This window comes from Pipra filicauda, unplaced genomic scaffold (assembly GCF_003945595.2).
Source record: "Pipra filicauda isolate LSUMZ 115617 unplaced genomic scaffold, ASM394559v2 scaffold318_size846807_pilon, whole genome shotgun sequence".
In the NCBI taxonomy this organism is placed as follows: Eukaryota; Metazoa; Chordata; class Aves; order Passeriformes; family Pipridae; genus Pipra; species Pipra filicauda.
The window spans coordinates 661,449-684,577 of NW_024104441.1; the positions used below are offsets into that span (position 1 = coordinate 661,449).

General features: G+C 37.4%; 1 protein-coding gene across 10 annotated transcripts in view; it reads right to left on the minus strand.

Annotated features, from left to right (window-relative positions):
* Positions 1–7,262: 7,262 nt before the first annotated feature.
* Positions 7,263–23,129, minus strand: part of CFAP20DC (CFAP20 domain containing) — a 73,087-nt gene continuing 57,220 nt past the window's right edge. For 8 of the 10 annotated variants that reach the window (XM_039383595.1, XM_039383594.1, XM_039383593.1 and 5 more), the window contains 2 exons: positions 11,570–11,661; positions 7,263–7,732 (listed from right to left, as the gene is read on the minus strand). In XM_039383595.1, coding sequence (XP_039239529.1) covers positions 7,620–7,732; positions 11,570–11,661 — 205 coding nt within the window. In that variant the 3' untranslated portion in view covers positions 7,263–7,619. Of the gene's footprint in view, positions 7,733–11,569; positions 11,662–15,365; positions 15,633–16,678; positions 16,763–23,129 lie in introns of those variants that run through there. The other 2 variants (XR_005564405.1, XR_005564406.1) reach the window with 2 other exon arrangements.

Genomic DNA, 23,129 nt, shown 5'->3' on the forward strand with positions numbered 1-23,129 from the left:
CAATAAACCGTGAATTAAGGAGGATTTACATGATAGCGTGTGAGAGCTGCTTAAGAGCTGCTAGAGTATGTTGAGTGATCCAGCTACAAAAATCTGCCAACACACGTGCTTGATAAAAGACTTTAACTGCTCTAAAATATAGTTATGGGCTTCTGCATACAGGAGAAACAGTAAGTTAACTATTCACAGGCATTGAATATGCTTGATTTTATCATGTGTTACAGTCATTTATGCAAGATATTGAAAACAATTGTCAAAAATGTGGAAGAGAAATTCAAAGCCAAAAGCACAGCCATTTGTTCTGATAACATCTGGTAACATGTTAATGTAGGGGAAGAGAAGCATCAGCACTGCAAATGGAAAGGGACCATTCAGCAAACTAATCTCTTCACTGGGAAAAAAAATTCCACAGTATAGTAATTATCCATTAGCTTTAAAATAACCTCCAAGTTAATAGCTGTTTTCCTAGCATCACGATGACACACATTTTTTACAGAGAAAACAAATCTATCACTAAGTGAATTTGTACTTCTTATGCTTTTTATGTTCATGATTGGGTCAAAATAAAACCTTGTTGAAGACAGGAAAAAGAGATGCCTTAGAAGAATAAAGGGTTATAATTCAGTCAAAGTTTCATAATGGCACTGCATACCCACTGCAGTGGAAAGAGAGCCTTGAGACTGAATTGGTGCCTGAAGATTTTGTGCAAAATCCTTCACTGTTACAGGGCCTTGCCAGTTCATATTTATGTAGTTTATAATGTGTCACGTAGTTGTATGTTTTAATCTCATGGCACTGAGTTTATTGCTGAGAGGACTGCAGAGTTGGAGATGTCACAGGACCAGCAAGGGAAAGCAAATTCATAAATTAGCCCTGTTATACTTATTTCACAGGGTGGCTCTGGATGCACCCCAGCCATCTATGCAGGGTCCTGCATGTCTTTGGCCAAAGTTTCCTGGGCTCTGGGTGCCCCTGGGTGCACATGGATGGGTTCTGAGCCAGCAGAGCCCCAGCAGGGGTACAGTGTGTCCCAGGGAGTGAGGCTGGGACAGCAGCTCCCCGGGGCCACCAGCTGTGCTGGGGCTGAGCACGGTTCCTGCCACGAGCAACAGTAACACTGCTGTGGCTCAGCATCACCAGGATTGTGATTGTTACAACAGGGGTTGTTACAACTCCAGCTGTAAATCTGACTACAGATATCTCATTCCATTTAAACAACGCATCTTTAAACTGTAACAGTGGCAAAGCATTCCCATGATTACCTTCAACATGATCAGTGAATTGAGTAATACCAAGCCCCCTGTTTCACTCAGAGGAAGGTGTAAATACCTTAAATACCTTCTGTCTGTGCATGTGTAACTCTCAGGTGGCTCTGGAAGGGAAGTGGCAGCAGGGGATGGGATGATGGATCGATGAGAGCCGACATGCTTCTCTCGGGTGTCTCAGCACCTGCCGTGTGTTGGTTTGCTCACGAGCTGGAAATTAACGGAAGATATCAGTAAAAGATGAGTCCTTTGAGCACCTTACAGACAATCAGACATTTCCTTCTATTGGCACAGGAGGATTTATAGACCATATTAAATAAGGTTTAATGCACTGCAAGCTATCAGGGCACTGTAGAGTGATGTGTCAGTGGCACAACAGCTGCCAGGCCATCAACACCCCCAGCTCTGCTGCCGCGGCAGACACCCATGGGAAGGATGAAGATGTTTCAGCCAGAGATGGAGGATTCTCCATGTTCTGCACTAGGTCAAATGTAGAGTCTCAGCCTTGCTCTAAGTATGCACAGGGTAAGGGTCTGTTCCTTGTATGAAACACATCCCTCCAAATAACACCTCTTGTTGCTGCTCAGGACACATTGCTCTGGGCTTGTGTCTGGGGGTCTCACAGGGAGCATGTTTAGCTCTGGCCCCTTCAGTATCACCCCAGAGAAAGCAGTGCTGGGGTTGGGTACCCTGGGACTCTTGATGCATTTGGGGAACCATGTGGCACTGCAGAGAACCAGCAACTCACTGAGGATGGCAGGAGCCATTCATGGGTGTTCAAACTCTCCCACAGGCCCCATCCATTCCTGTTTTTCTCTGCCCAGTCCTAGCAGCACAATGGACAGCCCCATGCAAGGATGTCTGCATATAGATGGCATATAGATGGCATATGTCTGCATATAGATGGCATGACTGCACATTACCATACCAAGGTATGGTTTCAGAGCAGGAACCTGTCCTCTTGGTTCACACTCCATCATGGAGGCTCTCCAGTTACTAGAAAGAACACTGAGGAAACCCAAAAGCTGGATCAACTTCTGGTATTCTTATGAACATAACGCAGCTTGCCCAGGCATTAATGCTATGTTGGAACTTGCTGTTTCTGAAAAGTTCCTTGGTTTTTAATTTGGGCTTCATATAGATACACAGGAAATGTACAGGTATGTACCAGACCCTCTAGCAGGAATCCATCTTACTGAGGATTGAATAATAAAATGCAGAGCCACATAGCTGTGTGTTCGGCACAACAAACCTTTTGACACGATGGGATTCCTCCTCAGAGGCTTCTCTCACGCCCCAGTGAGAAAATAGCAGCCTAATGTACAGGAAACTCTTGCGCGGAATGTTTCCTGAGCTTTATGAATTCATTAGAAAATTACTCAGTACACTAATAAATGCATCTAGAGCTTTGATATTTTGCACATCAGGTGGTAAAACAGTAGCTGAGAATAGATTGCCTGTACGAAGGTTTCTGCCTTGAGCGCTGCAGCAGCAGATGGCCTAATAAATATGCAGTGCTCTAAAATGTTAGTAATTTCTGTGACCTAAGGTTTTTTGGTCTCCCACGCAGATAAAATGCACAATCATCCCATAATAAACTTTTTCTCAGAAAAAAACCCTACACAGTGTAATGTAAACATTTTTTGAAGTACACTAGCACTAGCAGTGTGGTAACAGTTGTACTGGGAGCCCAGCTGGTTTTCCTTATGAGAAGTATTTTACTGTGGCTGTGTGGGTCAGTGCAGAGGACTCACTATTAGCATAGCCTGTATCTCTTCTCTGGCAGTGGCCAGGGGAGGGTATCTGTAAGGAGTGGGATGAGGACACAGTATTATTCCCCAGGAGCACTCCAGCCATGCTACAAAAGGAAAATTGCTTTTCATTTAATGGCTCTTGATAGCATTTTTCCTCTGTTGTTTTGTTACTACGTATCTTTCAAACCTGTGTGCTCTTCAAAACTCCTGGGGAAAGAACATGATAACGAATTAAAAGCCAGAGATCTGCTGAAGATGTCACAGCCACAGGGATGGATCACTGAGTGCTCTGCCTTCAGCAAAATGTTCTGCCCCTCTGCAGCCCACACTGGACCATTGTGCCTGATGGCCAGGAGCCAACAGCAGCTGTTCAGGTGTCAACATCTCCTTTCTCTTTCAGGGCTGAGGGTACTTCTGTGTAGGAATCTTCAAGGACACTGGCACAGGGGCTGCATAAGCAGAGGGATTTATCTGGGCCACATTTTGACAGAATTAGAAAAACAACCTTTATCACAAGCACCATTTTGGTGCCCTTAGGACAGAAAAAGAGGTGGAACTGCTGGGGAGCTGTGCTCATCAGGGGCATCTGGTTTTTGCATTGGCCTTTGACTCACCTCCAAAAATCTCTCTCAGTTCCTCAGCATCCCCAACCCAAGTCCACTCTCATCTGCCATGCAGACTGGATGGCACATACTTGGAAAGGGATTAAAAGCATCACAAGGCTGTTGATTCAACACTGATTTACCCCAGGAAGCTTCATAATAATTCTTACCATGTAGTTTAATGCCCACAGATTATTTGTCTCCTTGAAAATGTCAAACTTGGAAACAGAACTGCCTTTAGAGTGGTGTGATAAGAGCAAAATCCTACTCAGGTCTTTGCATTGTGGGCTGCTGCATGTGAGCCCTTGGGAGCTCACAGTTGTTTCTGGGGTTTCATCCAGGGCTTTTGCATTTGTGCTGGTTATAACGCCTGCAGCAGGATCCCAAAACATCACAGCGAGAAATACCTGTACAGCTGCTAATAAGCAAGTTAAACACCAAATAAGAAAAAATTATAAATATTGTTGTTACACTTACATATTCCCATGGGTATCATGAAGCCAAGCTTTCGCTTTATCAGGGAACTCATTTTAAATAGTTTTCTTGAAGGTGCCAAAAAAGGTGGCAGATAAGGATGCGAAGTTACTATAGTAACCATGAGAAAAGTGGTGATTATCAGCAATACCACATAGAAAAGACAGGCTGGATTGTCTTTTCATTTTACATTTAGCCCATTGCTTAAAAAAATAAGCCCTTTTCTGAAAGGAAGAAATACCATGGAAAAATAAGTTGAATGTGAAATTCATTATGCAAAATTATCTTCATGGATTTTTCAGGCTGTGGATCCTTGCCATTCGACTCAGTGTTTAGAGGATGTGCTGCTGAAGAGAACACTTTATGGCTGAAGAATATGTGAATAATAAAGCATGACTTTTCATATTTTCTCACCTAGTAACCACGGCAGCAGAGAAGAAAAATCAATATTGATTTCCTACTGTAAGCTCCTTAGGACACAGTGTGTTCTTTGTTTGGTATAATGAGGCTCGGACGTACAGACAACACTTGGGTACTGCAAGATTAAAATCCTGGCAGCTGCTTGGAGGAATCCACATGGGTGCTCACAGGCACCAGGTTGTCACTGACCTACACCTCAGTGCTCCAGGTGTCCACAGAGATCTGAAGGCTGAAACCTGGTTATTTGGTTGGATTTCAGAGAAAATTTAAGGGAAAAACAATGAGAAATGGGGAGAATCATTCCAGCAACACAGAAACACACTGCTCTGGGTTATGGTTTAAAACAGCAAAAAGTGTTTTAAAGATTCCTTATTCCTTCTGAACCATCTGAAAGCTGGCTGGCTGTGTTTTTTAGCAAGTAGAAACAAAGCAGAGATGTCTGTCACACCTCATGTGTGTAAGGAACATAGAAAGGCCTGAGAGACCAATTGATTGACTTGTGATCTGCTGACTCCAGGAACTCTAAATTCAATTCCTCTATTTTCAATGCAGATCCAAGAAATGTTAATGAACGCTTACTAAAATTTATTGCATTTCAAAATTTCTGTTCCTAAAAATCATAACTGATGCTGGGGCTGTAGAAATAAATCCCTGCAGTTTCATTAACCTGAAACTTTATGCCCAGACATAGGTCTTTTCACCTGTTGGAAAGCACGCTCCAGTGAGAACTATGTGATTCTCACGGGCTAAACATTGCACATGACTGGCTAGGAGCAAATCTCTGTGTTCCTCATCACTTGCCATAACTGCTGGCTTTGACAAATTGGCTCAACAAAAAGCCCACTGTGTCAGCAGTGTTTTAGTTCTGGGTTCACAGGATGATGATTAAGAAAAACACGGTGAGGAAAACTCAGAGCCCTTTTGAGCTGCTCAACTCACAGGTGTTGTTCACAGCATCATGGCAATCAATCCCCACGGATGCTGAAGACATAAAGCTGCTAGCTAGAACACAAAGGGCAAGGATCCCAAACTGCTGAGTTTGAAAAGCAGGATACTACCTGCTTACCTATAAAATACTACTGTGCTAATGACAAGAAAACAGTGTATCTGGACTTGACTGTGAACCTCTTTGGAATAACAGACTCACCCTGAACCTACTGTTGCTGCCTACCTGACTCCTTATCCCATTAAAGGTGGGGATAAGAGTGTGGAGTCTCCAAGGACTTCCTTTTGCCCAAGCTTTGGATGCCCACTGGTACACTTCTGTATGTGACTGCCTACTGTGAAGCCAGGACAAGCATTTCTATGCAGACAGGCATTGGCTGACAATCCATCTGACACCAGTTTGCAACCAGGATTTAGTTGTTTCTTTTTTATTTTTCTTCCAAGTGAGCAGCTCAGTAGCAGCAGTGATCCAGTCTGGACTCACAGTGGTGCTCTAGGACATCCAACCACTCCTGTGAGACACGTGGCTATGGGAAGAAAATTAACAACATATTTTAAATAGCCCTTGCCACAGACAGAGGGAGTGTGGTCCCTTATCACTAAATGATGCCAAAAAGAAAGTGGTTAGATATGCACAAGCCTGTACAAGCCAGCATCTGTTTTTTGAAGGTCAAAATTATGATTTCACTGAACTTTTAAACTGATTATGGCATTAGCAAGAACAGGGACAAATCTTTCTGGCTAAGGCTGGGTAAGTAAATTATCTCAGCACAGTATCTGTCTTCCTGTGGATTTCAGTGTTACTCTTACTTGAATCAATTTGTGATGATATGTTTGTACCTGCCACAGAGCCAAATACACAGTCTGATCTTATGCCAAGTCACTATTACCAACTGCATTTCCAATTGATTCTAGGATATTCATTAACTGGGATCCATAATTACATATAATTTACAGACATATAATTTTAAATCACTTGCCAGTGAGCTTACTAAGCTCACTTTATGACATTCAAATACATTATTCTTAAAAATTCACTGAGTAGTCAACTTGCAAATAATTACAGTGGAATAGCACTGGATATAATCAAGTAGAAACTTAGAACAAAAATCTCCAGAAATGCCTATAGATCAGTTTTGCCATGTGATTTTCACATTCTCTTCCGCTGTCTCCAAAGAAAGTGTTAGGTGGACTCCAAAGCTGTTCCACTAAATCAACTCCCTTACAACACAATCCCTCGGACTTCTTTCATAGGCAACCCCTGCCTGACACCTTTTTTAAATACCTGGCAGCTGATTTTGTAAAGATTTATTTACCCTTTAGGCAAGTGTCCCGTTGTTTGGGGGGATGCTATTGGCAACAGCACTGCACTTGCTCTGGGGCTGGAAATGTCAGGCACTGCTTGGAGCCAAGTAGCAGCCATGGCAATGCACAGACATCAGGGTCAGGGTAACTGGATTTTAGAGCAAAGTGCAGTGCACATGATTCATGCATAGTAATAAATAAGTGAAAAAATAAAACAAATATAATACCTGTGCAGTATTTTGTTAATTTCATGTAATGATTTCATTTTCATGTGAACACAGACCCTGAAGCGCTCGGCTCTGTACACACAGCACCACCCCCCCTCTGGCATCACCCCATCACTGTAACGTGCAACAGCAGAGAATTTCTTGAAGATGAGGGAAATGCTGCTTTCTCTGATGACTAAAAGGAGAAAGTGATCTTATGAAATGGAGGCCTGTAAACAACACACTGTATATCTTACAGAATAAGATAGCTCACACCAATGAAGCAAGCAGTAAGCAAGTAATTAATTTTTTTTATTTGAGTAAAACCATAATTTACAGACAAATACCACTAACCTTCTTGATTCAGCTTCATTTGTTTTCATATGGAAGCTGTGAATATTGGAAATAAATTAGACTAACAAATAACTGTCCTAGACACAAGGAACATTTATGTTATGTAATTTTCCACTGCACTACAACTTCATACAAAACTATAAAAATAAGACACTGTTTACAAAATATATTAATTTGGTTGCAAAACTATTGTTTAATTTAAGTTTTAAGTTAGGTAATAAATTATACTCAGTCATGTTTTGCAAGAAGTTAAAAGATACTCTGAATATAAAATGAGATCCTCTCATGGTCTGACTATGCCAATTCATAGTACTTCCCAGAATTTGGATCAAAGTAACGGTACAGGCATGGATCATACAGAAGAGTCAAACCTTCCTCATCTTCTTCAGCATTGAAGTCATCTTCACCTGCATGAAATGGAAAACGTAAGAATAAATCACTCCTATTCCCTCAGACAATATCATGGAAATACCTTTCTGTCAGATGTGAGAGATTTTTTTTCTTTAAAGTGTGTAATCTTCTGACTTCTGAATTGTTACCTTCAAGATAACAGCAATTCACATTTTTATTATATTTCTGAGGACTTGTATTTAGCTGAGGTGAAATGATGTCAGTTGGAGTTTGCTCAATGACTGGACTTTTCGAAGTCCAATGAAGCAGTTCACCAGAAGTACCTTTACTAATAGTGGATCAAAGTATTTCTAAGTGATATTTTCCTCAATAACCTTCTTAATAATTTTTTAGCTTGAACAAAGGCAGTGCGTACTTAAGGCCTGTAAGAATGAAAGAATTTGAATGTCTGGTATTCAATATGTCACCTAAATATCCAGTATAGGTAAATCTGTACAAAAGAGCTTTCAATATCAGAGAGGAAATAAGATTCTTCCAGACAATAAAAATTTTAAATCTGGGTTTTCTAAAGTTATATGAAATTCAAGAATGTTTTCAGGTAACAAAATTGAATCTTTAGCCTAAAACACACTGATAAAACCATACAGACTTTTATTACAGATGCTTTATACATTGTAGCTTCTGATTTCTGAGCCTGTCTGCCTTTCATATAAGCTAAATCTAAGTTATATGATGTATACCTTTTTGATAGGAAATAATTCACAGCTGAATGCAATCTGTATCTTGCATTTCACCATAAATGTTCATCCCATTCTCAGGCTGCTAATACCAACTGAATGCTTTGTATGCTCTAACACTTCATAATAAGTAATGGCCTGTTATGTGAACAGCAGCAGTTTCAGAATGCTCAGAGTCTATTTACAGCCAGGATCACACAACGATATATAGGTTACATTATCTGGAGACCAGAAAGTAGGCTGGTGCATTTGATGCATACCAAAGTGTGAGCTTTATCGCTTCAGAAGAGATTTCATTTTTATTTCCTCAGTAGCATGAACAAATACCAACAGAAAGAAACTGTCTTTTAATGTAACCAAAGGTAAGAAGGTAAAGCCAAAGTGATGCCCTCCCTGCTGTGGGTGCTTCATCAGGCCTGGGAAATTAAATGAGGTTAACTGAGGTATTTTGTTTGGATAACTCCTGGGAAAATTATGCAACGCTGAAAGAAGGCAAAGAACTGAATGTTTTTTCTCTGCTTCATATCACAGTACACAAGGAAATGGTGTTCATTCCTCACTCTCTCACACAGCATTACAATTTCACCGGAAACCACGTTGTTATTTTCACTGCATTCTTCCTTTTATTATTTTGCTTTTCACTGCCTATGCTTCTCTTCAAAATGATTCTATTTTCACCTCTAAGCTTAAATCTCCCTCCCCCTTTACCTTAGAACTGGCCCCTCAATATACTCCCTGGTTTGAGTTAGGAATAAGAAATTCTTCAGACTCATCAGGAGAATACCTCTTTCCCTCCGTGCCTTGAATTCATATCACATCAGAATTATACTGCATCCAGGACTAGCTGGATTTATACCTTTATAGCAATAATTCCCTGCATGTGAATTAGTGGTCACCACGTGATCAAGAAGAGAAAGTTTTCTAGACGTATCTTGTTTTTAAAGTTAGGATCCTTTCTTTTAGCATCTCACAAGGCCCCCAAATGCACTTCAAGGCATTTCTAGGTGTTGCAACAAATTTCCAAAAGCAGCATGGAGTATTCAATTTTGAATAGACACATGAAAACCTCACTTCTGTTCTTCTTCCTAAATAAAAGTACTACTTAAAACAAGTGATATTCTTCTAAAAACCCCAAGTAATGTGTAGCGGCTGTGTTAGAAGGAATCCTTCTGATTTCGAGTGGTACATTGTTTGCAACCTGACCACATGTAGGAATGAAGTGCCCACGGCCACAATGATTGATAACCAGGTCGCCTTCAAAGAAAATTTCCATAGCTGTTTATGCTGCTACCACCCACACTTTTGGGGTTGAATTGCATGAGAAAACCTCTTGGCAGTTTAATTTGCATATCATGGTTAAAGCAGAATCAAGGCTTTTGTTCCTAAATCACTACAAAATTAAATGGTATTTTAGGTGAGAAAATACCTTGATTTTAAATGAAAACTAAGGTCTGTGATATACTTTAGAGAGGGTTGAGTATTTTTTTGTTCTGAGCTGAAAGAAGGATGAAGGTAAGTAGTCCCAGCAAATACCTGTCATATTAAATGAAATGCTGTCCCACTAAAATCAGGGGAGCTACTGTTTTTCTGGAGAAAGGCTTGATCAAGATGTCTAAACCCAGATAACAAAGAACAGGGAAGGCATGTGGCAGCTTTTTCTGAACTCTGAAATGAATGTACAAATAACTGCATGGTTATTATTATGTTATTATTATCAGATAGAAAAGTTTCTGTATGAAGTTTTCAAAATTACAAAAATTATACATACGTGAGTCAGAATTTGACTGAATAAAGGTACAAAAATAAAAGCCTAAATAAAAAGCTATGTTATATAGACATTTTCTGTTCTCCAACTGTGCAATCACAGGCACATGACGTAAAATATTTCAGCTCAAAGGAAAATAGTTTAGGAACAATTCACAAAACAGTTTGAAAATCCTAGTGTGAATAACAGGAGAAATACAAATTCCCAATTAGACTTCTTTTTTAAAGCTTTTTAAATATAATAACACAATTTTTAAAATTTACAAAAATTATAGCTTTACTGCAGCAAGCCTTGGATTTCACAATACTAACATAAAAAAGTTCTACAGGGCCTATCAGAAATTTTTATCCAACGTGCCTTTAACTCAAGGATTACTGTCCAGTTCTCTTTGGCTTATTTAGGACCCTTAACACAACATAGTACTTGATTCTTCAAAGCAAGGTCCCTTCCTGACAGCAAAATTCTCTTTTGTTGTCATAAACAATTACAAATATATGTCTGTGAAAATATTCCCAATTTGAGGGGTATTATTTATTTTTGACAGTAAAGCACTGAGATATCTTTACCCCTCAGGCAGCCAAAATACATGGGGCAGATTTATGAGAGCTCACAATGAATTCCTGAGACTTGAAGCAAAATGTAGATGTCTACCCTGGAAATGTTCAAGGCCAGGTTGGATGGGACTTTGAGCAGCCTGGTCTAGTGGAAGGTGTCCCTGTCCATGGTAGGGGGGTTGGAACTGGATGGTCTTTGAGGTCCCTTTCAGCCCAAACCATTTATATGGTGACTCTATGATGATAACTCAACCCTTTTTCCTAAGATAGCTAATAAGAAAAAAGGGCATTTGAAGAAAACAAGGTATTGTCTTTATTCTGTTGTTGACTTTCCAGTTTCAGTTAAGTTCTTTGCCATTCTCTGAGCAAATACCATTAACAAACAAAAGCCTGTAACACTGGTGACAACAGTCCTCAGGAAATCACTCTAAGATTTCATTTAAGGGTAAATTTGAAATTTTTCTTCATAAGAGAAGTGTCTCTTATGCAAGTATAATTGTGCCTCTGAATAAGAATGTTTAGTCTTTGTGTTCTTTCTTATGTAGGTTTGCCATCCCCATTAGCATAAATTCCTTATTTTAAACAAATAAGATGCATTTTTTATGAGTTAATGTGTGTAGTGCCAGAACATTAGGAAACTGCAACTGCATGTTATTCTAGCAGAGGCAAATAATACTGCATGGAAAACTCTGTTAGCTTGAGCTGAGCATAATAAATAAGAGAACTTGAAACTAAAAGCTATAGAAAACTATGAAAAGGCAGCCCCGGCATCACAGAAAAAATATTTAGAAATGTTTTTCTATCCAGGTTCTTCTCATTTTCTTTACAAATTCCTACCTTGAATATTCTGTTTTATTGAAGATTTAGTGTGCTCTTCCAGTTGTTGGCTTCCAGGAATGATGGGGGGACTGAACACATTCGACCAGTCCCTGAAAAATACAAATCAAAATATCATTCATAAAAGCCCACTTTATGTTTCTAATTGTTCTAATTTTTTTGATTATTAAAAAATATGGAAAGTAAATCACATGTTGTCAAGTGTGCCAAAACAAAATCAAGCTAGATTTTATTATTAAAAAATAAACTTTACATTCAATACAATTATTAAATATTAAGACCCTGTAATAGGGTAACACAGTAAGTGGTGCATCATTCCCTGTCTGGATGGTTGGTGAGTTAGAGCTGAGCTTAGACATGAAATGGATGCCACTAACAGTTTTCTAAAGAGGAAACATTGGATTGATATGGGAAAAAGCATTGTTAGGTAAACACATTATAAATAATTCTTTATAACAATTTCTTATTGCTACAAAATGTATGTTATACATAAAAATTTGTTATAGAGCATAACATGATTCATTGCAGCTGTTACATATCTATTTCACTTCTGTAAAGAAAAAAATTTTGATGGGACCTTTGTCATAGAGAAGAGAGTACCTTCTTCACCTATTCAACTTAATGGACAATTTTTGTCTCTCAAGGAAACTACTGTGATAGCTTTTAAAAATGATTTTCATGTTATCATACGTTCATGCAAAGTTCAATGGTCATTTCACATACATCACTTTATGGAACACTGTCTTTGATTGTTACAGCTCAGAGAAAGGAAAACAGAACAGTTGCTTTTATTGTTATTGTTGTCTGTTTTTTATTGCAAACTGAAGTGCAGTTCAGTGACAAAGTCACTCATATTATGCTATCAATCAGAGAAAGAGTGCCCTGGAAGGACACATCTAAGTCACAATTTAAGACATTCCTTTTGCAGGTGGCCATGTCTTGCAATTCTTCTAACATATGAAGCTAATCTCTGCACACTCTGCATAGTTGATGTTTCCTTCTTGTCTCTCCTCTTCAGCAGTAAAGATCTGTAACACATTAAGGCTTCCATATAATCACTAACTAGACTAAATACTGCAAGTCAACACTTGAACACAGAATTCAAGGGACCTCAGTGAATCATCTCATTTTGATAGAACCAGATCCACCCTTTTTGACCAACCTATTTCACTGCAAGGCAAGAAGAATGGAAGGGGATAAATTCCTATATGTTTGCTTCATGCTTATGAGAGCACTGCAGCTCTAAAGAGTAAATTAAACTTGTCTAGGGGTTGATTCAACTTATGTCTGGCCATGGCTGTTCCAACAACTGGCACAAAAACATTATGCATATGAACTTGTGCCAGAGGCCAGGGAGATTAGCCAGAGCTGTAGAGGCAACTTCAACATCCATGGCTTTGTCTAAAGGGGATGAATTTTTCCAAAGCTTGGCAGCTTTCTTAGCACTGCCAGACTGTAATTGTCTCAACTCAATTGTCCAACACCAAGGAAAAAGGTAATGCACTTCTGCTTTCTGAAAAGCTGTCATGATCTCACGTACGCGTTGCTTCTGTCAGAGAAATCTGGCAAGGCTCAGTCATCTGGTGTAATTGCTAAATTATTCCAACTGCCTTTTTTTTTTTTTGGTTAGTTTGTCTGCTACTTCTGGACCTGTTATTGATTCCACATCATCTCCTGTTGGCATGTACGCATAATCTGGGGTGAATCAGGGGACAACCACCTATCTGTTTGCAGTCAAAAAGGAAAAAACTAATTTTCCGCCTCAGGAAACAGAACTGCTGGTGTAGAAATCCAGCAAGTAGTATAGCAGATTTAAAGGAGGAGATATTGAATTTTCCATCATTTTAAAATGTAAAAAACATACGTCAAAATTTTTTTACACCATCGTATTATTTTCACATATACGGCCAACTTCACAACCAATCCTTCTCCTCTTCTGCTGTTCAGCTAATGCCAGTGAGACCTGGTACAACTAATGCACACAGCAATATGCTTGCCTGGACTTCTCATTATTAGCTCTCTGTCAGTGCACCATATCTGCATTCCCTGAATACAGCCAAAGGCTTTGTTGACACCAAAGCTTCAGAAGTTTTTAGGAATAACAGCTAAATGCATGCTGACATCCAGTGGCATGGAAGAATGTATTTTCCATTTCTGTCACTTGCATGTGTGGTTTGATCTGCCTCAGAATCAGCCAGCACAAGCCTAACACTGGAATCTGACCACGCTCATAGGATGCGGTCTGAGAGCACAAAGCATCATCACGTACCCGATTCTCCACAATTGCACTGAAACACAAAGTGGTGCAAGGAAGGAGGAAAGACAGTGTTTGCTTCTAAAGAGAATTATCTCGGTCTGACCAACAAATAGAGTTACAAGAGTAAAGAAATTTTAGAGTACATATGCAGTTCTACAGGTCTGGCACAAAACAGAAGAGTTTAGAGATACGTGTTTTTCATATAAAACATGTATCGCAGAATTTCTAAAGAAAATAGTTCATGCCTGTAAAACAGAGATGATGTTAGGAAGAGGGAAATAAAGATAATAAGGCAATTACTTGCAATGGAAAAGACAGAGGCAATTCATTTAGAGAGAATTGAGGGAGTGAGGTAATAATATATCGTCAAACCTGTATTTCTGCTAAATTAATAGTTCTTATTATTCAGGAAATTGATGAATTTTAGTTTAAAGTCTCATGTCTGGAAGATCTGCCTGAAATATCAAGTCTGGGAAATCAGAGACGGGATGATTTGTGACTAGCTGGGTGATTTTATCTTTGATTTTGTCTTCATTTATTGGAGTCATTTCTTGTGTAAAGGAGTTGTTCAGTTTCATCTTTGTATTTATTTTGATGCACCTGGTTTAGGAGATGAATGACTATTCTCTCTAGGAGGTCCAAGGGTAAGATATAGGGATTTTGATGTTCTAAAGTGAGGTAGAGGAGTTTTTATATATGACGGAGGCAACAGAGATGAATTGGCTAGTTCAGTATTTCCTATTGAGGCAGTCTAGATTCAGATCATGTTTTTTTCTCTCAGTGTCCAAGAAAAACAAACAGTTTTACCATTCAAGCCTCGCTCACCAAGACAAGTAATCAAAACATTACTGTATCAGGGTTTCATTGTTGACTTAATATTACTTTTAAGGTTAAAACATTTTACACAATATATGTTAAAAATGGTTTATCCCTTCCACAAGTTAGCTAGCAATGTCTAAATTAACCTTTCCTAAAATCTTGAAAAGAAATTTTTAAAAAAATCTCATCTGTGCTGAAATCTTCTTAGCCAAATTGCAGTAGAGAATAAGTGAGTTTGCAGTGTAATTCTGCAGTTGCTTTTAGGAAGCAACTAAAGTATGTTTGTGTGTGTATCTGTGAGACAGAAGGTCTGAGTTAGTTTTAATAAAACATCTTGAAAAATTTGTTAAACCTTGGCTAAAGGTCAAGGCCCAGCCTGGAGACAACTGGCATTATTCTGAGAAACACAGACTGTGGCCTCTTTGTGTTTATTGTGGGTTTATTCTGATTGAAAAAGAATATACTTTTTGGAGAATTTATTGAAGAAGCTAGTTTATCTCCTTAAAACAGAAATGTTAATCACACATTCTGACGAATTAAAGACACTCTATTTATGCTATCAATGCCTCCAGCTGTAATCAATACAATCAATGTGCAATAAACTATCTAGAGCTTTCCTGATAACAGTGTGGAATGGCAAATATTGTCTTTTGACATTGTGAGCTGAATTGTAGGAAGACTGAGAATAAATTCCACACACACTCACAGTATCATGTACCTTTAATGCTTGCACTGAAATTCTTCATTATTCTGCAAAATATTCTCCACATCAAAATGCAATACATTTTTATATAATCTTGTTTTATTTTTCTTTAAAAAATTACTTAAAAATATTTTCAGATAATAATATATTGAAATATCACATGACAGCCAAACTGTGATGGAAAGCAAAAGAATCTTTTGGGCTTATGAACATGGTTTTCAGTTTTATGAAGTTTTATGATAGTATGTTAAATTTCGCAGAAAAACAGCGTCCATCAGCAAAATCTGTGGAGAAAATTAGTGATGCTTTATTAAGTAGCACTTATCAATGGCAATGTATCAAAATTTTCACCATCAACAAAAATCCTTAGAATTAGAAGGTTTTCATTTAAATCTTAATGAACACCTTTGATAGTTTGTGTTTTTACAGATAATTTTGCAGACTGGGAGACTGAGAAAATGCCAAATCACTTAGTATAAAGATTTTTAACATTGCTGCAAACTGAGATAGCATACTTTACTGCATTTCTTTTGGATCACATTTAATTTGTATTACTTAAATCAATGGGATCATTTAATCCACGTTATTAACAAAATCGAAATGCTTCAAAGTTTTAGTATGGTTTCATCCAACAATCTATACAGAAATTAAAAGGAATTTGTTCAGCCTTGTAGCATACTTAAAAAGTGCAAGGCCAGGGTTACCATACCTCAACACAGGAAAAGAAAAAACACGCTTTGTGTCATTACAAAGACATCAAATTGTCAGACTATTAAGTACCTGAAGTGTGCAATCACTAAAAACACAAAAGATGGTATTTAACTGCATAAATTACTCAGTAAATCTTTATGAACATGGGAGGAGAACTAACTTGTGCCTGAGTGACAGGAAGAGGAGCACATTTGCTGAACTACTTGTTTTCACAGTGGATTATTTGACTAATTCTGTGAAGGGCCAGAGAATGCCAATGTATGAACCAGGAGTGTAAAAACACTATAAGGAAAAATGGACCAATTCTTAACATCTTGTGCAGCTATCAACCTAAATCTCAGAACATGCTGCTGTTTGTATTAGTAATATTTAATATCCCATGAAGCAAATTCTGCTGCAAATGCTCAAAGTAGTATCTTACTATGATGCACTGAATGCAAACTACCAGCTCATATCAAAAGTATGGTTCAGAATAGGCTAAATATTTGGTTCAGCTAAGATGAAGACGTAATTTTTGCTTGTTTGTATTTTTAATTGTATCTATTTAAGAAAGCTTAGTAAAGACTATCTCAGTTCTTAGATAAATTAATAAGTCACCCAGCTTTGTAAGACCCCTCACCTGTTTCTTGATATGTCTTTTTTGGAGCATGAGTTACTTGCTAGGCTCCTCTAGATTAACAGTTCCAGGTGGGTAAACCAGCATCTTTTAAATGAAAAACTGAGTGAGTGCACAGCAAGAGAAGATATACTACCAAAAGAATACAAGGTATACTTTTACATACAAATCAAGGATTTTTGAATGCACATTTTAATAAAAATGTTGAAAAAGAACATAAATTTATCTGTTCATATGACTTTCCATGATTTGAAAGTTCAAGTTTAGAAAGTATTTAATGGCAATCTGGCAATACATTAAAAAATTTTAAAAAAGCAAGCTATGAGCTACATTGTATTATTCTCCTGGAGTGCTACTGTAGTTTCAAAATATCATTAAATCAGTACAAACCAACACTTATCATTTCCTGCACATTTTTCACAGTGAGCTGCATTCTGACTATGAGTAATCTGTTAATCTGTTCTTTGCCTCACAATCCATCAAAGTGACAGATTCATTCCATCCCTAATACATAATATCTTCATTTACTGTATGCCTTACTGGAACTTTCTTTTTTTCCTAGCACTAAGATTTAGAAAATCACAAGCACATTTAGAGAATGCCTTTTCCCTTCCTCCAAACCACTTCAGCAAGTCCAGCCTGCCAAACACTGTATCTCCAATGGAGGCAGAGATCTCCTTAAAAATAAAACCATTTAATTGTCAATGAATTAGTAACTAAACAGAAGATCGCAAAAAGTACAAGTGCAATTGTTCAGGAAACACTTGAATCTCTCTTAAAGTCTTAAATCTGTAAATGAACTATGGGTTCTAGCACTTATAGGTGCTAGATTAGATTCAAGGATAACAAAGGAGATGTGAATGCTACTTATTAAACAAGATATTTAGATAGCGTAAGGTGCCACTGCAAGTGTGTACAGTATAATCATGCTAACTAGTATGTGCTGAAAATCTGACCTGTTAATGCTTTCCAGTTCTTCTTTTATTTTCAAAATTGAAATGATAAATTTGTGTAGGTTAGCAAAAACATATACAGTCATCTACATCAGTCTAAAAATATGGATTACCTGAATCTAGAGGTTTAACATCTTAGTAATTAATATATTGTGCCATTTGGTCAATGTTTTGTAGTTAAATACATGAAATGTCTATCACAGCTTCTGTTAAATGGAAGGAACATTCAATTTACTTAAAGACTGAATCTCTAGTTCACCACCATGTTAGCTTCCTGGCTAGATTATAGTCTCCATATTCACTAGCAATATAAATGGGACTAGCAGAGAAAATCAGTGTTTTAACATCTCATTTAAGTAAAATACTAGCTCTTTCTTCCTTGCTAGTTTTAATTCATTTATCAGAAGATCAGCTGTATAAATTGGAAGTAATGAATTTGCAAAGGTGTGTTAAAATTTCTTCATATTAACCTAATCTCAGCAAGCAGATTCTAGTAACTACATTAGATACTCATTGATCAGTGAATCAAATAGATTTTCACATTTAGTGAAGTGTCCGTTGGGTAGGATGTACTTCCTTTTTTACATATTTTTAACAATTAAATAAACCATTAATTTTTAAAACTATATTTAAATGTTTCAGCAGTTCAGAAAGCACCTGAATCTAGTACCTAACAAATCTTTTTTCACAGCCAGCCACCAAGAGCATCCTATTGTTCTCTGCATCCTGGATGTTGACTGCAGCCCATCAACTTTTAATGGATGATAAGGAGGTACAGGGTTTTTAAAACTCAGTGGAGAGACATGACTCAGCAGGGCACTAACTTCAATATTACCAAACTTGTTAGAGGTGATGCTATTGAATTCTTTTACTGTGGAAAAACTACTTGTCTTTTTCAGAGAAGTAGAAAAAAGAGAAGTTTGCAAGAAAACTCAGACTTTTTTGTATATTAATGGAATGAATGGTACAGCACAAAATCAGAAACTTAATCAGCACAAAGTAAGCACTATGCTACCTCAGTTGAATTCTCCAAAAACATCGAGTTTTGTCAGTCTTGCACAAATGATACTGGAATAGCAGGGAAGGGAGGTCTGGGCTCCCATGCCCTTGGAAACCCAGACAGTTTTTCTCTGTAAGAAAATGTATGTATGTGGGATGTTGGTCAAGGAGTCTGATTTGTCTGTATTTAAATGAGCTTCCAATTCAGAAGAAGAAAAGAAGAATATATAGTTCCAACTGAATACTGAAGGAGAGATTGCAACAGTCTGGGAACAGGGAATCCCAGACTTCTTATGAGATAACACCTATTTTTTCCTTTCAATCTAAGATATCTGAGAGGCTTGTAAAATCTTTTACTCCATATTCTCCATCTCTGTGTATAAGCAAGGCCAGAGAACTTTGTTTGAGTGGCCCAGGAATATCCAGAAAAAGTGTGGAATCAATAAAAGTTATTCTCAGTTAGTCTTGAAGCTACGAAAAAACCCCCCAAAACCCCCTACTTTATCTTAACACAGAAATAATAGATATAACAAGATTTTACAGCATGTTTAAAAGTATTTGCCATGTTTCATATTGAAACCCTCAGTGTATATGCTACCACATTTCCATGTTCTCAGACTCCCATACAAGGGAAAGCCATTTTTGGATTATTTTAACAAGCTTTTATGTGTTAGCCACTTGGTTCTCAACAACCTTTCTGCAGCTAAGCTCTTTACCATCATGATTAAAAAATGTAACCTATTCAATTAGGTGGTTCCTGTGCCATTTGCTTCTTTTGTCATGTTCTTTTTCGTGCACATTACAGCCTGACAAATGCAGCAGAACTTTGCTAATTCAGATTAACGACTGGGAGATCTATTGCAAATTACTCTATTTTGTGGGTAAGTAACTGAACAAGTAAAATAAAAACCAAAGTACATTTTGTGATACATTGTTCTTGTTCACTTATTTTGACAACTGTTGTGTAATTTTATAATACTTCATAATGTAATATTGTCTGTTTTGCAAAAGTAATGGGGTTGTATGGGCTTGATCTTGTAATGAATCATAAAAATAAATATGCTTCTTTGTTTGCAAAACTCAGTCTTTAAATGTGCTTCTTAACTAAGTTATTCTGCTATTCAAACCTTTGCTTGGAAATACAGGAGACAAAGACTTTTTGTGTCTAAATTTCAGAGCGTGCACATTGGAAAGGTTCTGGTGCAGTGCAAATAAATGTTATAGCTACAATCCTTCTTTTATTGCACCATTTTGTAAGTGAGTTTAATCTTATAGAATCTCTCAATGGTATAATAACATATGCACCAGCTATTGGAATGTTTAGTTTTCATCTGGGATGGATGAGAGTACTTGAATGGTAGTCTCTAAGCTGAGCATACTTTTAAATTTGACAGTTTACAGTAAATGTGTTTTTGTGCTGGAATTGCTGGTAGGATGCAAATTACGCAAATTTCAGGTGCCATGATAATGGCAATATATATGGCAACAATAGGTTCTGAAAAAAGACTTCTCTAACAGAAACTTCCAAATAAAAAGAAATAATTTACTTCCTGAGATCAATAGAGTGGTCAGAGTTCCACACAGGAAGAGGTGTTTATTACATGTATATATAATTTATATATATAACTAATAAATCTACATTTTACCAATAATCAAGTTTGAAAAGAATTTAAAAATGTATTTAGTTAAAGGAACATGTTTATTCACTCCATGATTCATTATCTGAATTACTGTGCAAGCATATCATTGCAAAAATAAGAAAATCCCATTGTTTGATAAAGTTGCAATTAAGGATTTGGGTTCTGCCTTTTTTTTCTCCTTAAGGTAAAACCAAAAACTTTTTCTGAAAAGTTTATAGTTATTGTCCTCCTCCAACACATCACTCTCCACATCAATGAAATATTTCTTTTGTGATTACAAATCTCAAATATATAACATTTATCAAAAAAGGGAAGAAAATGTTATTTGCTTTTCTTTGGGTGGGTTTTGTTATTGCTGTTCTTCATTTTTTTGGGGTTTTTTAATTGCAGAGGAAAGAATAATGATGATATCTCAATTGGTCTAATGCAACAAATGTAGGTTACAATAAGGCAGACATTCACTATCATCAATCTCTGTGCTCGCAATTCACTGTGGGAATACAACTCTTCTCAACATGCAGAGTTAAACATCTGGGTAAAACCAAACTGAAAAATTGGCCATTCACATTTTGTATGAAATTACTTAAGTAAAATATGCTTCTTGTGAAAGGACACCCAATGAAATGCTGAAATATTTGGGCCCTACTTTAGTGCAGTTTCTGGGGAACAACTTTGAACTCCAAAGGAACAAATTTTATTTGGTAGTTTGGGAAGAGTTGAGTAGGATGCCAAGAGAGGATCTAGTGAGGCAGTGATTATAAAGATAGGTTTCAACTCATTAAAAACCACCCTTTCTCCAAGACAGAAAAATCAACTTTTATCAGAAATAAATTTTCTGGAGAGCATCTACAGAAGTTTCTAAAAATCTATTAATAAATTAGGTTCGAGCAATCTTTTTCAGACAGCAGCTTTGCTTTCCACAGTTCAGTATGGCTGAAATTCCTCTAGATTATTCACTGTCTTTCAGCATTTCCTTTAATGAAACTTCCAAGCCTTCTATGACATACAAATATTTTGGATGCTTCCTCCTGCACTGGAGGAAGAAGTAACAGAGATAGTTACACCTTCCTATTTGGAGAGAAGAAAGCAATTCTGAAGTTCTTCCAGGACCACACAGCGCATCAGTCAGTGGGAAGTGCACGGCCAAGGCGCGAACGCTGCACATCCTCTCGCTCTTCTGGCTCTGTAGCCTCTGTACCCTCCTGTCTCCTTTCATTAACTGGTTCTCTGCCTTGCAGAGCAGCACGATGTGGAGGTGATTTGTATTGCAGCAGCAATATCCTTGGCAGACTTATGACCTTACCCAGCAAAACTAAGGGACAATGAGTCGAGCTGGGTCTTTTTATTGACTGAATTTCCATTATCTTCACAGGAGCTTTCTTTCCTGGCTTGTTCTTTTATCTTATTAAGGACAGAACCTACATTTACTGGACAATAGCTTCCAGACTGGTCTCTTTTCATTTCCCAGAAAATATCACTACTACACTTTTTAAAGTTACTGGAGACCTGTCAAACTCTTTATCGCTCTTTACAACAATTTGTTGATTCAGTAAATGCACCACGTAACTGTCTTCTTGCCATGGCATTTACACCCACACATCTAAAAAGGATGTATCAATTTTTTCAAATAGTCTGTGTTTTCCCTACATAACTATAGCAGGCTTACAAAGTTTTAGACATTTTCTAGTTGCTCATAACACTTGTTAAAATTGGCTTTAAAACCAGTTTAGGAACTAAGTTATAGAATTACCATTAATTTTATCTCCCTCTCATTTAGGTACACATCCTCTGTGAAAAACATTACAGAGTTTTTCACTATAAAAAAAAGGTAACGATGTGAATAATGGTATTCAAGTCACATCATCTCCAGTTTTTATATCACGATGCAAACTGACCTCATAATTTTGTCATCTTCCATATTTACAGCCCAATAATGCTTTTCTGGCAGTTCACAAGGGCTACTGAATTTATGAGGCACTTGCAAGTCAGGTATTTTACGAATACTTCACCTGCATTTCCTGAAAATGATTTCTAGATCTCTGGATTAAAACAGCATATGAACTAAGTCGTAATTTATACCATTTTGTTTTAAATTTTACTATATGGAAATACAAGTTTTCATTGTTGATCATATTAACTTAATATGATGAAACACTTTATTTGTACAGATAATGCTGTTTATTCTGTTTTTCAGTATATAAAATGTATTGAGTACCAAATTGCTTTAGCACATGCATAAAATAACTTAATGAAACCTGACTCAACCAATGTATGGGCAAAAAGAAGACTAACAATGTAGCTTGCACTAAGATATAGGCAATTCTAATGTCACCAGAACTATGAAATTGATTTTGGAATAAAGAGTCCAACGTGCAGTCTCAAGGTACCTGCTGTTGTGCTCTGAACTACAGTCAAGTGTCTCTGTCCACTTCATCCATTCAACAATTCATAAGGAGATGGTTCCTTTGATAGCCATCCCCCAAGGCAGAGAGGTTTTCTAGACCAACATAAGCACTTTCATTTACATGTGAGAGGGAACAGGAATCCAGGATTGTACTTTAACTCCAGTAATATATTTTGTGCAATAGGACACATTTGGCTGTGTATTGCAAAAACTGATGCATCTGGGTGAACTTGCACAGAAAGTTTCATAGTGTTCACATCATAAAATCTAACCAGAAGATTTTGAATCCATAAAAATATGGATGGCAAGTGAGACAAGTGGCTGAAAACATCTGTGTGAGGACAAAACATAATATCCTGCACAACTGCCTGGCAGTGTGCTATCATAAAACATCTCAGACTGTCGATAAAACATAAAGAAGTTGTATCTGAAATGTCCTCTCCTCCTACCCCTCCAAA